The sequence below is a fragment of the Dipodomys merriami genome, unplaced genomic scaffold (assembly GCF_024711535.1).
Source record: "Dipodomys merriami isolate MVZ:Mamm:240054 unplaced genomic scaffold, mDipMer1.0.p SCAF_15, whole genome shotgun sequence".
Lineage (NCBI taxonomy): Eukaryota > Metazoa > Chordata > Mammalia > Rodentia > Heteromyidae > Dipodomys > Dipodomys merriami.
In genome coordinates, this window is record NW_027202826.1 from 27,219,336 (window position 1) to 27,238,208 (window position 18,873).

Sequence of the window (18,873 nt, forward strand, 5' to 3'; positions counted from 1 at the left end):
TTAGTTTTGAGTGAAAAAATTCAGTGACAGCACCTAGGCCCTGTGTTCAAGCCCCAGTACTAAAAAGACAAAAAGGAAAAAAAGAAAAAACAATCTAACTCCTCAAAAATCAAACATAGCATTGCACTTAAATGACCAGGCTGAAATGTACAAAACACTCAGGAAGCAATCTTTATGAGGAATTTTGATAATACTTAATCTCTTACTCATTATCAAAAGTATAAAAAGTTTTATAGAACTTTTTATAGCTGTATAATTTCAGATTATTCAGATAATTAAAATAATAAAAAAATTTTATTGTGTATAGCTCTACACAATAACAAATGTTAAACAAAATGTTTATCTAAACTTATTTCCCAAATTACTTTTGCCACCATGACAGCTAAGTGCCATGTATAAATATGAACAGATTTTTTAAAATTCTATTATATCACATATTTTGAATGCAATGGAATTTACATTATATTACCAAATATATACATATATATGCACATATACATAATACATATATTAGCATTATAAATTCTCAGACTTAAATATATCACAAGAAAGTCCCTCTTGAAGAAAAAAATAAAAGTGATATTCAATAAGAATCTGCTGTAAGGGGGCTGGGAAGGTGGCTCAGTGGTAGAGTGCTTGCCTTGCATGCATGAGGCCCTGGGTTCGATTCCTCAGCACCACATAAGCAAAAATTAAAAAGCCGAAAGTGACGCTGTGGCTCAAGTGGTAGAGTGCTAGCCTTGAGCTGAAGAGCTGAGGGACAGCACCCAGGCCCAGTTCAGGCCCCATGACCAGCCCCCCCCCCAAAAAAAAATAATCTGCTGTAAGATCCTTCATGATCTCTGTCATTACTAAAAAAAAAAAAAAAAAACAAACAAATCAAGTAATCCCTAAAAAAATAGTATCCATGACTTGATTTGTGTATCAATATCTCTACAGAGTCAACAAAAATGCTTTCTAAATGAGCTTTGTATTAAAAAGATAAATGTATATTTAAGTAAGCATCTCTTTAGAATAAATAAAAAATTCCAAATAAATACATTTTAAAATAATTTAATGATGTTGATAAGTAAATCTAGTTCTGACACACAGACCATGAAAATGCTACTCTCATTAAAGAACATGAGTAAAGGGGAAATAAATAACAAGCAATGAAAATATACAAGTAGTTGGTCAAAAAATACTGAATCATAAAAATTCTGTTTAACAAAGCAAAATTTGCCATAGAGAAACTTAAGAAATAAGGTGTAAATAAGTAATTAATGTATACAGTTTGCTCCTTCAATTCACATAAATCCTCAGGTAATTTTCATTTGCCTGTCATGCCTTTTTTTGGGGGGGGTTATGTTTTTTTATATTTAATTTTATTTTATTTGTGAACATACTGTACAGAGGGGTTACAATTACATGGGCAGGATAATGCGTACATTTCTTACCAAGCATTGCAGCCTCCTCCTTTGGTTTACCCTTCACATCCCTTCCCAGCCCTGTCATGCATTTTTGAAGTGTGTGTCTGTTTAAGAGATAGCATCTTACTTGTTCACTCAATCACTTTTCTACTCTTTCAACATTTACAATTATATATATATCACATTGAAATTACTGTTTCAAGCACAGGTTCAAAGATAAGCTAAGGAATATCCCCAAGACATCTAAGTTACGCCATATCAAACTTCAGTAAAAGGCTCTGTAAGAAACTTGAAGGAGCTATTCAAAAAGCAAAGGATTGAAAAAATAAACCATTTCTGATCAGAGATGGGAAGGAAGGATGACAAGGTTAGTTTCATGGGGGAAAAAAAAGCTGGAACTTAAAAGGAAGGATTTAAACACTCTTGTACTTACAGCCCATCTAGAAAGTGAAATCGGAACTTCCTTTCTCTAAACATGTCACTTATAGTGCTAGGAAGTCGTTTTTCCCTTCTCTATCAGACTCAATTCATTTAAAAAACAGCCTCATACATGAATCGTTTCAAGAAAATATATACCTCCTGTGCTCTTTTCTTTTTTAAGTAACATGAAATTATTTTCTTTTTATTTTTCTTGGTGAAGTTTCACTATGAAAGTGCCTACACATTGAAACAAAACAAGCCTAATTTGTATAAGCAAATTTGTTAAATATAAATAGAGAAAATGTATCAAATTTTAGTCTTTTCTTATGAAGAATTGAGATGTGCACGATGCCACTAGTGTTTAAGTGAAAATTTTATGTTTAATAGGGAAATAACAATGTTAATAAGAATGTTATATTTGAGGCATATTCATTACCAACACAGCCTCAAGCTCTGCATGCTTTTTATAGGCTCACCAGACCTCCGCTTGCTGTAAATGGTGCATTTATTTCCCCAAGCTTTCCAGCACACTTCACTTCTTATTTTTCCTGATTTCATCTCAACACATTTTCTGTTTTCCACCATTCATCCTAATTTGAATTTTCTTTGCTTGTTGCTTCAACTTTTATATAACTTATATAACTTCCTAAACAAGTTTTCAGACAACAGTTGGTGTTATTTTCATACATTTGTTTTTGCTACCAGTTAATTTTTTTCTAATACTGTGCCTACTATAATCCTTCACAGTTTATTAAACATTTATATAAAATAAGCCCCATGTGACCATGTTTAATAACCCATAAAGTGATGTGAACTACTAGTTGCCAAAATAAGATATATTTATTGGCAATACTCCATTGAACATACTGGAGTGCAGGTTAGTTTTGTAACTTAAGATGTTTAACATAGCCTACTATGTAAATAACCACTAATTGACAATTAACTGAAAATTAATTGACAACATACTGTGTACCTATGAATATATTAATTAATTGGGTGGAAGAGTTAACAGAGAAATATATCAATCCAGTCCGAGAGGTACAAGTTAAAAATTCAATTAGCGAAAAGTATTCAATGCCCAGAAGAAACCTAGCATGTAATTTCTAGTGGTTGATTGCATGTATTAAAATTTAACTGAGTACTAAATTTTAATTTTTAAAGAAAGTTTATTCAATTATTTAATGGAAATGCAAAAGCATTCATCTCATTGCATAAACAATCAAATTCCTTAGGAGGTCTGATATCCCAGAGATCCAGCAGAAGTTGCCAGTAATCATTAATATTACAGTAAGGGGCTTGACAACCATATTTATTCTTCATTAAGTTTACCTTTTTTAATGATGCTGAAAAATGGGAATATTTTTATTATTCTTTGTAACTGTGGGGATATATTGTTTTATTAATTTTATCTTCTAATTAGTAGCAATGATCAACAATATTGTCATTCACCAAACAATGTAAACCTTGAGATAATAATTTAGCCAATTAGTCCCAAATCACCAAATCAATCACATACAAGGAAAACAGTTTAATTCAGGCATCCAGTCTCCATTTTCCTTCTAGTTCAAAACAAAGAACCCTGAGGTTGATAAATTACCATCACATCTTATCTACCTGGATGCCCAAAACTTAGAAGTAGTAAAAATTAAGTTTGTGACTCTCACAGTCTTAAGTTTGTGACTCTCCCAGTTCTTTAAAGTCCTGATTCATGTCCTGTTAATATTACCAATTTGGAAATTAATAGAACTAGTTAAATAAAAACAAAATTATTTAACTACACAATGACATTTTATTGATATATTAAAGAAAACATTTTTAACATTGGCAATGGAGTGAAGGTAAAATATATTTGTAGTACCATTTACTATGAAAAGTTTATAATGCAATTTATATTTTACCAAAACAATAACTTGGAAGTGGAGATGTGGTTCAAGTGGTAGAATGCCAGCCTTGAGCAAAAAGCCAAGCAACATGAGGCCCTGAATTAAAGTCACAGTCACAGCATTTATGACACACATTTATGACATACAATGTAAAGTGAGAATTTCTTATCTTTGGAGGTCAAGGAAAGGGAGGAGCTGGTAAGAGAAAGGAATGGTACTATCATCATATTCCATATGAAAACTGAACCAGGTAGATTGAGGGAATGGGTGGGTTTGAGAGATGGGGGAGAAGGATGGAAGAGGTGACATTGATCAGGATTCATTGTACACAGAAACTGACATGTTGAAATGAACCCTTTTGCACAACTACCTAAATAAAAAATAAAGAAATTAAAGAATACCTTGTGTCATATCAGACTACGTAACAACAAATGGTTCCAAAGAATCAAGAAATATACCAGAAGATGTCAGGAAGTCATTACTACCACTCAAGTCGTTAAAAACAAAATAAGTTGTGTCTGGTTGCTCTCTCCTGTAATCCTAGCTACTCAGGAGACTGAGATTTCAAGATCATAGTTCAAAGCCAGCCTGGAAAGGAAAGTCCATGAGACTCTAATCTCTAATTAACCAGAAAACAACAACAACAACAAAAACTGGCAGTGGAGCTGTGTCTGAAGTGGAAAAGTGCTAGCTTGAGGAAAAAAAAAAAAAGAACCTCAGGGATTATGTCCAGACCCCAAATTCAAGCTGTAGAATCAGTATAAATAAGTAAACAGACAAACAAATAAACAACCTATTTCTAATAGCATATTTTAAAAACCATCAGTGCACTGGATTCTGAACTGCCATCATAGCCCTTTATGAACTTTATATAATCGAGCAACAGCTTCCAGTGTTAAGCAGAATAAATTAGCATTTGGTAGAAACTATCCTAATTGGTAACAAAAATGATCTAATGTCTAATTCTTAGGGGTATATTTGAGAGAAAAAATTCTATTGTACTACTAGGCATGCCCTCTATTACTAAACTTTTCAGAAGACAGAACTGGCAATAAAAATTGGATGTTAGAGATGTTTCCCTCACTATTTTTTTAAATTTAATTATGTGAGTTTACTTACCTACACAGTAATGTTGATACTGAATGATCTCTGTGAGCATACACTTATGCAAAAGGAAAGAAATCCCAAATATAGTATAAGTATATGTATTCAAATATGGTATATGCGACTAACAGCTGAGATGTAATGCAACGGAGATGGCTGGAAATCCACTAAAATCTAGGCACACAAAATGCTTAAGAGCAGATTGCAAATTTGTGCAGAAATGTAGCAAGTTTTGGCAAATCTCTAATAGTCTCATTTATTAACAACTGGCTTTTCTTAAGAACATTAGTTAACTGAAGGACCTACCTGAACTTTAACACAAATATTTACAAATGTTTGACAAGTCAAACACTACAAACAAAATATCCCACCATAATTGTACATTCTGCATTATTGCATACTGCAGCCACCCAAAACCAGTAACTTAGAAAAAATAAGCATATTGCTTTGCATCTCATTCTACATTTTCCTTAGAATATATATGCCATTTTCTTCTATTCTGAAGATAAACAACATTTTTGTTTTTTAAGAGAATCTTATTAAAATAAAATTTATATTTTAAAGCCTGTGCAATTAATACACTAAAAATCTCTTTTAGCATTTACTTTTCTTAGAAGTAAACAAAATACTTAACTCCTAAATAACTTAATAACTATTTTTGATTCTAGAAACTATGTCTTGTGCCCCTTCCTGCTGTATATTTTGAATATTAAAGCAATAAGTTGAAACATGTCACCTTTCCTTCAAGAGTCTACCATTTAATATGGATATAGGTTAAAAAAATACATATTTAAAAATACAATAATCTTCAAGCAGCTCCAATTATGTGAAAATGCAATGTTGGTAAGCATTTTATAGGAAAGAAAATTTTATGGTTAAAAGCTAATACTTTAAGAAGGGATTCTCACAAAATTGATAAAAATAATCAGTCCCATGAGATTTGGTAGGTCCATTTTCCTATTTTATTGATGAAAAACCTGAGATCCAGGAAAGGTAATTAATTGAACCACATTAAGCACTAGAAACCAGATATTTAAATTGGGCTCTACTCGCTAAATCAAAATTATGTCTAGATTTGTCATTTTCATATAATTCAATTTGGTTACTGTGAAAACCTTATCAGATAATAGTAGAAGCTAGTGTTCATTTAGAACATAACATGTAGCTGTTCTATAGTATATTAATTTATTTATGTCACACAGAACCTCACCAAGAATGTCTCTAGTATTATCCCATTTTGCAGAGGAAAAAGTGAGGCTCAGGAAAAAAAAAAGATAAAGAGCCCACTCTCACATGAGTTCAGAGCAATTGGTTCCAGCAATAACGTTGTTTTTCATCACCTCCCTTAGAAAAGGGTAACATTGAAAAGCTGGTTAAGAAACTTGCCCAAAGTCACCAGTTAAAGAATGTGTGTGTGTGTGTGAATAAGGAGGATATGTTCTAACTCAACACCTTAGACATGTGTTTTGTTTTTTAAAAAATAATCCAATACTTGAAAAAAATCTAACTCAGAGGATTAAAACACCTTTGCCTGTGAGCTGGAGAGGGACACAGGCAGAATGGCAGGAAGAGAAAACTTCAAGAGAATAATGCCAGGGAAGACTTATATTCTACAAACAAGAAGCAAAAGAGGGTAAAATAAGTGTGTGTACAGGGACAAGTGGATTTGCTATTCTGATGGAGGGATTATGAACTGCAAGGATAAGGACGGATGATTCTAATTAAGGAAGTCAGTAAGAGATAAAGACTAGACTGACTTGTTTTGAGAGAAAATTTAAAGCCACTGAAAGATTTGGAGAGATGTTATAATTCCCCACTAAAAAAGAGATACCTCATATTAATATTATTTCAATAAAGTGTCTATTAAAGATACTTAAAAAGTCTATCACACTAGAAATATAGAATTACAGTAAAATCTTTTTTCACATTTTCATTCTTCCATCTTTTTTTTCTTCCTAAAGTGGCATTTGTACTTTAGCAATGCCTTTTCATTGTTAAAAATCTTACTGTAAAGTGGAGGCTAAGGAAGGAATAGAATTAGAATAATGTGCTTCTCACAAATTTTTACACCATGATTCCTTGGTGCTCGGTACTTTGGCATATAGATTTTCCTTCAAATTGTATTCAACCAGATGAAGGAAATCCCAACAAAGTCTCACTGCAACAACTAAGTGGAAATGCCCGCCTAAACCTTAGCACATGTTAAAAGTAGAATTTCCAACAGATACAGGAAAGTAAGCATGGCAGAGAACAAAGACAATGATACCAGCACATTGGTAAGAAACATAATTTAAAAGAAAGAGTCAATGAGGAAAATTATAAATATGGAATTTCTTCTCTCCTTACTTATAATAAACCAGGTCACTGAGATGGGGATCAACTATAGTATTGTGTTCATTTTATATTTTATCAAACTATAAATCCCCATGGAAACACTTTAGACACGTGCCCCAAATAACTGAATTGCCTTACCATATTAGTATAAGCGCTTTTGCATGAGTTCAACAAAATAGAATGAATACAGTCAGAAGGGTTTTTTTGGTTTATGTCAACAGCTATTTTATGACTATGAGTTATCTCAGTGGCTAGAAACTGCATGTGTAAAATACATTACACAGCTTTCATGCTGAAAATCAAGTTAAGGTCTAAACTGCACCCAGAAATACCAAATCAAGCTTCACTTCCTAGAAGATAGTAACATTAATTCTCCTCCCCTAGCCATGGCTGTTAAATATACCTTGATAAATTAAGTTCAAGTGTAACTACAATTGGAATATATGATTCAACTGAGCTATGACCTATTTTTTTTCCCTCTCAAAAGCAAAAGGGTAATTGTGAGAGTTGTGAGACTAACAATTCTCCATTTAAGGATCCTTCTCAAAGTTATTTTACAGTAGAGCTAAAAGCAAAATGTACTTTGTGACAATCCTTTGCTTTACAAAACAGTTCCTTATGTTACTGCTCATAAGACAGCTAGAATTTTAATTATTTATGAAATAATTGTACATATATGCTCATTTCTTTTTAAGCTGCACACAGAAGAGGTACTCAGGAAGGAAAAAATGTCTATATTTCCTAGGATACCTAAGTCTAAAATTCAATTATGACTACATATTCACTTACAAGAGAACTAACAATGAACATGACAAATACAAAATTAAAGAAACATACGGTTGAAAATACCCACCCCTAGCAGAAAGCTTTTTGGTGTTGATAATTTTGGCTGCATACTCCTGTCCAGTAGGAATTTTCATACATCTTCGTACCACCGAGAAAGCCCCCCTGAAAAATCAATAAATAATAGGTCATCAATAAAATGACAGGTAGTTTTTATTGAAATTTACAAAACTGTCAAATCTCAGAAAAGTCATATTAAAAAAGCTACTTTTCCTAGAAATCAGACCATTTTTTTATTCTTTAATACTGGGGAATAAATTTTGTTATTTAACTGGAAACACAATTATTAATCAACAAAAATGAAAGGAACTGCCAACTATCATCATTTGTGCTTGCACATGGAATTTGAAAACACTTTTACAATTCACACTCACACAAGCACCAAATGCTCTGGGGGAGGGGGGGAACCTGTAAAAAGCAGAACTGAGGAAGAACAACAAAAGAAAGAAAGAGAAAAAAGAGAAAGAGAGAAAGAAAGAGAGAAAAAGAAAGAAAGAAAGAAAGAAAGAAAGAAAGAAACAAAGAAAGAAAGAAAGAAAGAAAGAAAGAAAGAAAGAAAGAAAGAAAGAAAGAAAGGGAAGAAAAAAGAAAGAAGGAAAAGAAAGAGAGAGGAAATAAAGAATCTGGTGTCTATTTTGGTAGAGAAATATAATTAAGGTGGTGCCAAGCCTAAGGGAAAATGGAGATTGCTTTCCCACATATAATATAATATGTACATTATAATATATATATATATATATATATATATATATATTTCTCCAGTGTACTGATGTGGTTTAACAAATCCTGGGATGGTGATGTGTCTCTGCCCTGTTTGGGTCTGGGCGAGGGGAAAGGATTGAATTCAGCAGCTCTTCCGACATACTGCCCATTTTTAACAGCAGACAATATAGAAAGAGGCGATGTTTATTACATTAAAACAAAACATTTACAGCGCCCTTCATCTACCTGCATAAAACAACAGCACAGGCAAAACTAGCAATAATTAGCAACTGGACTTGAGTAGGATACTACATAAATCCGTGTGCGCGGCGCGGGTCCTCCGTGGACATGCTGTCCCCTGCCCTGTCATCTCCCGGGGAGTTTTGTCACTTGAGTGTAGGAAGTCGTGTTGGTCCTGTGCTAGGCTAAACCCCTCGGGAAGCGCTCTGCCTGTCTCCACAGGGGTTTTCCGTTGCCTGTATAAATAAATCCGCCTGGAGAAAGCAAAGATGCCTAACTCGGAAATCCCAGGCGGAATAGTGAACGGGAGCGCAAAGGAGGAGAATGGAAGAGCAGAGCAGGAGATTTGGGTTTGGTCGGGTGACCTTTTTTTTTTTTTTTTTTTTTTTTTTCCTTTTCTTTCCTGGACAGAACAACTAACTACTGGATGCGAAACAAGACTGTGCACTATGGCCAAGTTCAACTTTCGGCATCCATAAACATGGCACCGCCTGTGACAGCCCAGTGCTCCCTCATCCGGGATTGGGGTGCGGGGGGGGGGTCAGGTCACCGACCCACACTGGCCGGCGAACCGGGAGACATCTATTTATGGAAAACGGGGGGAAAATGTGGCATTCGACCCGGGTTCTAGCTTCCTCTCCACATGCAAGCGCGCGCACTCACACACACACACACACACACACACGCGCACACACATACACTTATTCTGGTGACAGCTACAACTGCAGAGATCGTAAATTCTGTCTCCCTCTCTAAGTCTCCGGAATGACATGGATGCATCAATGATGGGGTGAAGGTGTGTGAGGGGGGGCCTCCCTGGCTAGGTCCCCTCCCCTGACACCGCATCTTCCCCAGACACACGAGTAAGGGGTCCCCGTCCTTCCCGTCTCCGGAACTCCCTCCGGCCCCGGGCCAGATGGAGGTCGCGGGGTCCGGAGAGGGGGCTGGGGAGGAACCTCCTGACCCGCCCTCCCTCCGCCGTGGGGAAGGGGAGCTGAGATGCCCAGCACAGGCGCTTACTTTCCGAGCTCCTCGAAGAGCTGATACTCGTCGGTGAACCTGGTGCAGGTGGTGGTGGAAGCCATCCTGGCTCGGGTTCGGGCTGTGCCCTGGCCGGGAGCGCGAAGGGCGCGAGGCTATCCGGCGCGCGGCTTCCCCGGGACTGTCCCCGCGGCGCTGTCACCAGGGCCGCCCTCACTTTCCTCGTCCGTCCGAGAAAGTAGCTGGTCCGCGGCGAAGGAGTGCGTGTAGGGGCGGGGCGGGGCGGGAAAGGAAAGCTGACCAGAAAGGGGGGGTGGTGGTGGCGTGGGGTTCCTCCTCGGCGTCCCCACGCTCCGCCGGTCCTCTTCCAGTCGGCTTAGCCAAAGCTTCCTTTTCCAGACCCTCTCCCCAAATGTGGGGTGGGGTGGGGGGTAAGGAAACAGGGAAAATGAGGGGTGGCACCGAGCGCACGGTTGCGAAACGATCTCGGCACCCGGGGCAGGAGGGGTGAAGGGTGGAGGGGAAGGCGTCCGATCGGGGCGGAGGCGGGGAGACGAGGGCGGAGGGGCCGAGGCCGCGGCCGGAGCGGAGCCGGGTGGAGCGGAGCCGGGCGCACAGCCCCAGCCCAACTGCAGCTGTCAGGCAGGCGCGGGGCGCCTAGCTTGGGGCGCGCCGCACTCGGTGGAGCGCGCGCACCCGGGATCGGGGGTGGGAGGGCGGGGAGGAGGAGACTCCCTCCCGCGGGGTGGCACTAGCGGGGGGTCCCCCGCACCACCGCGGCCTCGGGCTCCCCGCGATGGCCCGCAAAGGCTGGGAGACGGCGGCGCGGCGAGCGAAAGAGCGCTGGGCTCGGGCGCTGTGGTCCGCAGGGCTGCGTCTCCGCCCTCGGCGCCTCCCCCCTCCTTCCCCTCCCTCCGTCCTCCCTCCAGCCAGCGAGCACCCCTCCCTGCCGAAGCCCCCTCCCTGCCGCCGGCCCCACACCTCCCCCTAGCGCCCCGCGGCGCTCCCTCCCTAGGTCCCCAGCGCCCGACACCCGTCTGGGGACGCGGGGAGAAGCTCGGGGGGCCTCCAGGTGAATGGCGCGAGGTGTCCACATCACCCACGGCGCCCCACACACCGCTCACACCAGCGGCTGGCCGAGCGGGGCCGCGCGTGGATGGCCAGCTGCGGGGTGGGGCGGGGCCGGGGACCCGCGCCCCACCCGGGAGCCAGCTCCGGCCCACAGTCCCCGGAGCAGCCTGGCAGGGGGTCGCCACCGCCGGGACAGACGCCACTCGGCGCTGAGCCGGATGTCCTCGGCTTCCAAACACGGGTCCCCACGCGCCACCGCCCGGGGAAGCGACGGGGGGGGGAGCGGGCCTGGGCTGGGGTCCGCACCCCGAGGGGCCCGGGCAGCCCGGGGCGGGCGCCACGTTTCCATTTGGATTGGACCGTGCCACCCCGCCCCGGCCGATTCCCCAGGAGTTTATCAGACTCGGGCCATCCCCGAAGGCCCGGCCAGACCGGGCCTAGGAACCTCCGGGTGAGGGGGGGGGGGGCAGGCGGACGAACTCCGGTCCGGGCCACGCCTTCCCTCCCGGCCCGGCGGAGCGCGCGACTCCCGGCCAGCCTCCCAAGTTCTGATAGTAAGTGAGATCTCGCGAGATCCCGGCCCCGAGGGGGCGGGGAGAGTAGAAAGTTGGGTGTCCGTCACGCGACCCAGTGGGGGGCTGACGTCACTGTCGTCACGTGAACGTGTCTAGTCTCTCACTTTGCAAAGGGAAGGAAAAAGGAGAGGTCATGCATGCATGCATGCATGCGTGTGTGTGTGCGCGTGTGCTTGGCTTGCACGCGCCAACAGGGGCCAGATCTGCTCTGGTAGGAACCACCGAACAGTCCAGAATTTACATCTTACACTCCATGGCATGTCTGCCATTGTTTTATTATTTTTTTTCTGTAACTAGAAGACATAATTATGCACGACATTTAAAATAGATGAGTTACTGGGGATTGCTAAACATAGCTTCTGGGCCTTCTTCCCTGAGCCAGGACTTTAGTGAACTGTACACGAAGGCAAATTTGGAGGCAGAACCAAAAAAGAAAAAGGAAATTGGAACTGTAATAGTTCAAGTGCATACCTTTTGTTTCTCCATACAGCCTGGGACCATGAAAACTTTGTATTCCCCTTTCTCATTGGTTCATAGTTAGTATTACATCATGAGCTTAAACATTCACAGTTGGAAGATGGAAGGCTTATTCACAGCAGAGCATTGAAGGTTTATTAAAGGTTGTGTTGCTGGTTTCCAAGACAGGCTGCTGTAAATAGATAAATTACCTACTGTCACACAGTAATCTTCATTATGTTATTTCCTGATCAAAAGACCACTGTTTTGCTAATGTCTGAGATTTTACTGAAATACTCAGGAGGTTAATAAAACATTTTAATGCTCTTTTTAAAAAATATGGTTGTAGAGCTTGCAAATATTATCAGCACTTCAGATATACTTTCCCACCACCAATCAATATTTTTGTGTTACATTAGTATTCACTGTCTATGGCATTAGAACTATGAAATGGTGCTCTGTAATCCAGTGTTACGGTTTAGTGAAAAAATTCCCTTTGCTTGATTTTATTTGTACCTGTTGTTAATTCTTCCCATTTCTTTCAAATAATTTCTCCACATAATTTTCAACAATGCCTAGCACATCAGCCTATCCCTTGTTTTCTTTCTTGGATGTGTCCCACTATGGTATTTTTTTTCTTGGATATGTCTTACAGAGACCACTGCTGTTCTGATGCCATGGAGCACTCTGCTTCATCCCTAAAATTCTCTGCCTTTTCTCTAATGCAGGTGCCTTTTCTTATATATAATTTCTTGTTTTCTTTGAAATATAAATATATATTATCTTTCAGGTTCATAACATTTTTTAAGACTTAGGAGAACAAAGTTTGTGTTTGAAGTTTGTGCACATCTTGATTCCCAGCCATAAAAAGTACTTTGTGAAAAATGTAGTGATTTAGAAAAAGATGACACCAGAAACTACACAAAGGAAGAAGATGTAATAAGTGATACTTAAATGGTTTTTGCTCAGAAACACTGACTACTTCCTTGTGCCCACAAAGTAACTCAAAGCAGAATAAAAGCTAGACATCCTTGCCTCCATTTTTTTTTTTTGTCTGTGACTCCATCCTGAGTCTTTCTCCAACAATCACCTTGGGACACCAGGAAGGACAAGATTTATGGATGACAAAAGACAAAACTTTCGCCAAGCAGGAGCACAGCTCAAAGCTCGGGATCGACCACTTGACAGACAGCAGTGACTTGTTCCCTCTAATGATGTAATTACAACTTTGGACAAATCTCTTTGGAATCTCAGGAAAATGAAGACTGAGATAATGGTCAACCAGGCCACAAACTGGAACTGGGACTGTTTATGCATTATGCACACCTGTATCTTCTTGCTTTCAATTCTCTGTTTAAGCCTAAAAGTCATGTCTGTACCCCAAAGATAGCTAAACATGGCCTTAAGTGTCTTAACATCATAAATCTTCTTTCTCTACTTTCATCGTGCCTGTTTATTTAGCTTGTGGAGAGGTGGTGGTGGCCAGGCTTCTGGAGTTTGGGCCTGTGGCCTAAACCTCTGGTTTCAGAAACATGGCATTTAAACATTAATAATAAGGCTACAAAAAAAATCTGGCCTTGGGTAAAGATTTTTGATTGATAGCTTAGATAGTAAGCAATACTGCCCTAAGTTATAATGAAATAATTTAATAGCCTTCTCTGAATCTAAAAATGAAACAGAAAACAATAAAATTAAAACAATAAATAATGGTAATATGAAACTTTGCAACTCTGGAAAGAAAATTGTTTCTTAAATAGTAAAGAAATAAAACCTACATAATTACAGTATTTATCTCAGTTAAGCTACAAATAATTGTGAATAGCTATGATAATTGTACACTATAATAAAGGAAACATAGCTGAGTTTCATTATTGGTATATTATTAGACAACAAATGTGTACATTTTTATACAAATGGTGCTTAATCAGCCCTTAATGTTTGATCTATATTTTGGACTAAAATGTTCATCTAATGTGCACAAATATTTACTATATTGATAAATTTTGAATTTCCTTAAGATAGGAATCAAAGATTGCTGTTATCATACTTTAACAGCATTTCAGAAATAGCTACAAGAGTTAAATTTTAAACCATCATATCTAGATCAATAACAGTAGACTAACACTGAATGCTACTCTTCAGTTTAGTGACAGATGTATTTACATTTCATCAAAAGCTTAACTGTTCCCCTGATCAAAAGGAAAGGAAAAGAGTTAAGTATTCATGAAATTTATTTAACTTGATGAGATAGGCTTCACTCAAATCAGACTATGGGACAGAGAAGGCTGGTTTTGAAATTGGGGAGTTAACTCAAATCTGACTCCAAAAAAGACGAGTGGAAGTTTATAATCAAGGGGGTTAGTGGGTGTAAAATTTCTGAATAAATTTAATAAATATTTGGAAATGCAACATTTATTGATTTTTTTCCTTGATACAAAATTGTTAGAAAAGAAACTATGTGGAGAAAATGTTATTTCTATTGATGCCAAAGCACAAGGTCCTACAATCATAAGTAGATCCTATTAAAATTGTACCTGAGTGTATTTAAGCCAATCTCTGCTGCAGATTTGAGGCAGCCAGAGGAAAAATACAACTTGCTGTTGGTTTCTCCAGTTTGCCTTGCTATGTGAGCCAGACACAGATACAATCTAAGATAACATCTCCTTCTCATAGGACCATCAACTTGTGCCAGATGAGTCAAAATGGCAGACAAAGAAAGAAAACCAAAAGAAATAACAGAAGAGACTTAGTCTCCAGATGCTGAAATCTTTTTTTCCTAAAAATAAAGATAAAATGAGTAGATATGCAAGAAAATAATGTCAATCTATCAATGCAATGAAGAAATGGCTGTTTTCCATTATCCTCAACTACCTGCATTGATTAGCCTACTTGACCCTCAGATAAAAGCCATCTTTTCTATCACCGTGTGAGGCCTCCTTTCTGTCATATTTCTGCATTAGCTAGGGGTCTTGGCCCTAGTAGATTGCGTTGTACTTACAACCTATTCTTGTTACACTTTAATTAAATCCTGTTACAAGCTGTTTCCAGTTGATTAAGACATCTTGTTCCTGTTCACGAAGCCAAATGGGATTGCAAATTGTGAATCTGAACTCAGCTAGGCCAATCTGAGCAGAGGGGCAGGGCCCACTGCTTTAGGGATAAAAGGGGAGCAGCCTGCCATCCACACATTCAACTTGTCTTGTCGGATTTGAATGGAAGGTACACCCTTCTGCAGAAGTAATCTTTGCTTTACCTAGTTCCTTTCCAGTTGACATTCTTTTTCCTACTTGACACTGAAGAATCCAGAAGCATATTTCATGATCCCCTAATAGCCTTCTACTAAAAAAAAAAAAACAATTGCAGTAAGAAATTATATTAAGTAAGTTATATAAATCAAAATACCCATATTGGTTTGGGGTCCTTCACAAGGTAAAGATAACAAATTAACAAATTTTGGGCCTTCTTTGGTATCCTTGTAATGATTATTACTTCTTCTTTTGTGGGTGGGGTTTGCTGGGACTTAGACTCAGGGACTCAAGATATAGCTTGGCTTTTTAGTTTAAAGCTGGCTCTCTGCCACTTGAGTCCACACCTCTACTTCCAGGGTTTTGCTTCAAGGTAAGAGTTTCACAGACTTTTCTGCCCAGCCTGATTTAGAACCTTAGTTATCAGATTTCATCCTCCTGAGTTGCTTAGGATTGCAGGTTTACATAAGGCACCATGGCCTGGATTTACATACTCTTATTTCAACATATATATCAGTGAATTGTACAAAGTCTATTGGAACTGTCATTCGCCTACCCCAAAACAGCAGTAACAAAGACTGTCTCTAATATATGCTTCAATATTTACTTTTTTTGTTGTTGGTTGGGGGGCTTGAACTCTGGGCCTAAGCACTGTCCCTGAGCTTTTCAGCTCAAGGCTAGTGCTCTACCACTTGAGCCACAAAACTACTTCTAGTTTTCTGGTGGTTTATTGGAGATAAGAGTCTCATGGACTTTCCTGTCGGGGCTGGCTTTGAACTGTGATCCTCACATCTCAGCCTCTTGAGTAGCTAGGATTACAGGTGTGAGCCACCAGCGCCCAGCATTCAGTATTTACTTTTTAATAAAATGAATATGTGTTCTTATCAGATATTGTCTTCCAAAATAGTCTGTCATAAGTCTTTTTTGTTATATTTAATAGATCTTTTTAGTCCTTAAGTAATTTGACTTGTGAGCATCATTTCATACTTTTGACCTGAAATTCTCTCTCTCTCTCTCTATATATATATATATTATATAATGTTATCTACTCAGAATCTCCCATTTACACCACAAGATTTCTATCTCCAATGTTTTACAGTCTTACACTGGACTCTTTCTCCAACTTATGATACACTCTAACACTTTCAGCAGTTGATCTTTGGTTGCTTTGTTTTCTTCTTATTATTTTAAACAGTTTTCCTGGGTTATACAAATTGTTTAAATAGGGATACAGGTGGACCTGTTGCAACAATGAGATGTACAAGTCTTTATGTTGAAAATGAACTTTACAACTTTGGGGGGAGGAGGATGGGGGGGAGGATGGGAAGGGATGGGAAGGGGAAACAAAGGAGGAGGCTACAGTGCTTGATAAGAAATGTACTCATTATCTTGCTCATGTAATTGTAACCCCTCTGTACAGTATTTTCACAATAAAAAAAATAAAAAAAAAAACAGGGGCTGGGAAAGTGGCTCAGTGGTAGAGTGCTTGCCTTGCATGCATAAGGCCCTGGGTTTGATTCCTCAGCACCACATAAGCAGAAAAAGCTGTAAGTTACGCTGTGGCTCAAAGTGGTAGAGCACTAGCACTAGCTGAAGAGCTGAGGGACATTGCCCAGGCCCAGAGTTCAGTCCCCATGACCAGCAAAAAACAGACAAACAAAAAAAAAATAAAAAAATAAAACTCTAGACTACTACCTGCTGTCTTCATTATAGTTTGACTTAAATTTGGCTTTCCAGATGGAGATTCCACGACAGGAATGAAAAAGGCACACATTGAGTCATGGCTCTGAGAGACCAGGATAATATTAAAGACGACATTATTCAATGGCCTTTGCTGAAGTGCAGTTAGACTTTACCAGGATGGGTATCAGAACTACTGCAATGGGAGTCTGCAACACAGAAGAGAGATTGGGCTCAATAGAAGGAAATACAAAGAAAAGTGTCAATATATAACTAAGAAAGAAAAACGAGGAGGGGAGTGAGAGAGAAAAAATACTTCTGGGGTAAGAGGGAATGCTGGCTAACCTGACCTAACAAGATCTTGCTGGAGGCAGGCTGGGAATTCTAGATAATCCAACAAAAGAGGATCATTGCTAAAATTTGAGTAATGATGGAGATGGAGGTCCAAAAGTCAAGAGAAAGGAAGGAGACAACAGAGCCTAACAAGAATTTGGTCAAGTGCAGACTGTCAGCAAAGAAGTAGGGGAAACTGGACAAAAACAAAACCATCCACAAAGTAGTATGTGTTTTCAAGCAAGCCTACGCTTGAAGGAACTTGGAAATGTGTAATATACACAGCTGTGATCTTCAGTCAGTCATTGATATCCAAGTATGAGAGAGGAGAAAAAAAGAAAGAGAAAGAAAGAAAGAAAGAAAGAAAGAAAGAAAGAAAGAAAGAAAGAAAGAAAGAAAGAAAGAAAGAAAGAAAGAAAGGAAGGAAGGAAGGAAGGAAGGAAGGAAGGAAGGAAGGAAGGAAGAAGGGAAGGAAGGAAGAAGAAAGAGTCCACTCTGGGTCAGTCAGGTCTTTATTCTTTGCTGCTAAATGGCTCCACTATCTCAGGTGTACCACGTAGGAAAGAGTACCAGGTTCAGGCACCTACAAGTCAAAACTACAAGAATAGGGAAGGGCTAGAGTGTGTACACAAAATGGGGTATAAGCACTGAACTGGGGTGTGGTCCTAGAATGGTGTTTCTAGAGAATGGGGAAGAGGAAACAGCAACAAGGAAGTAAGATACCTTTATGGTAAGGACTCTGAAATTGATATTTACAGTTCAGATCTCTCTCAGAGATACAGGTGTGAGGAGGTGACTCCCCACTGGAAAGTTCCCCTTGGGTATTACACCTGTATCTTCATGCCTAAAGTGAGTCTGCCTTCTCTTTATGGTTATACCTCCTCCATATCTCAGTTAAATTTGATGACCACCTGCAATACCAAAACTCCTGAATTACCATACACAATCACAAGTCCAGATACTTTGTACCATCCCCCCACCAAGATCTCAATTAACCAACTATCCTGTCTTACTATGATTCAGAGAGAAGGGCAAACTTCTCCAGGGAATTTACACCGAAGTAATCTAAGGTATCTCTTCAAGGTGTCCATACCATTACTAACTCGAAGTAATCTAAGGTATCTCTTCAAGGTGTCCATACCATTACTAACTCCTTACCTTGCCTTAGGGGGAAAATTTTTCTAAAATCTTTAGTATACCCTGCCAGGTACTTTCAAGATAGGATCCTGCTGAGTTTCCTACTCTTCTCCTGTTCCCATGCATGTAACCAGTGAGAAGCATTTCTAGAGTTGTCTACTTTCCTCCATATCTCAACCCTGGCAGGTTTTCTAGACTAAACTGTCATCTTTTCTAACTCAAGTTTGCAGAAACCACTTCCTAACTGTTCTAATACTTCTGCCTCTTTCCATTTCCTACACCAGCTGAGAGAAACACCTTTTGAAAATAAAGCTGAAACCATAATCCCTTTGCTGAAATATTTCAACTGTTTTGAGAGGGATCTTAAAATAGAAACCAAAGTCATTCTTTCATGTTTCAAAAAGCCTATATGATGTATTTCCACTTCTTATCTCAGTTAAGAACCCTTTCCTTAAAAAGT

At 39.4% G+C, this 18,873-nt stretch overlaps 1 protein-coding gene across 14 annotated transcripts in view; it reads right to left on the reverse strand.

The window, feature by feature from the left end:
* Positions 1-10,138, reverse strand: part of Camk2d (calcium/calmodulin dependent protein kinase II delta) — a 258,224-nt gene extending 248,086 nt beyond the window's left edge. For 13 of the 14 annotated variants that reach the window (XM_070022490.1, XM_070022485.1, XM_070022493.1 and 10 more), the window contains exons 1-2: positions 9,956-10,130; positions 8,004-8,098 (exon numbers count right to left, since the gene is read on the reverse strand). In XM_070022490.1, the coding sequence (XP_069878591.1) occupies positions 8,004-8,098; positions 9,956-10,020 (160 nt within the window). In that variant the 5' untranslated portion in view covers positions 10,021-10,130. Of the gene's footprint in view, positions 1-8,003; positions 8,099-9,955 lie in introns of all 14 variants that reach the window. The other variant, XM_070022483.1, reaches the window with a different exon arrangement.
* Between the last annotated feature and the right edge of the window lie 8,735 nt (positions 10,139-18,873).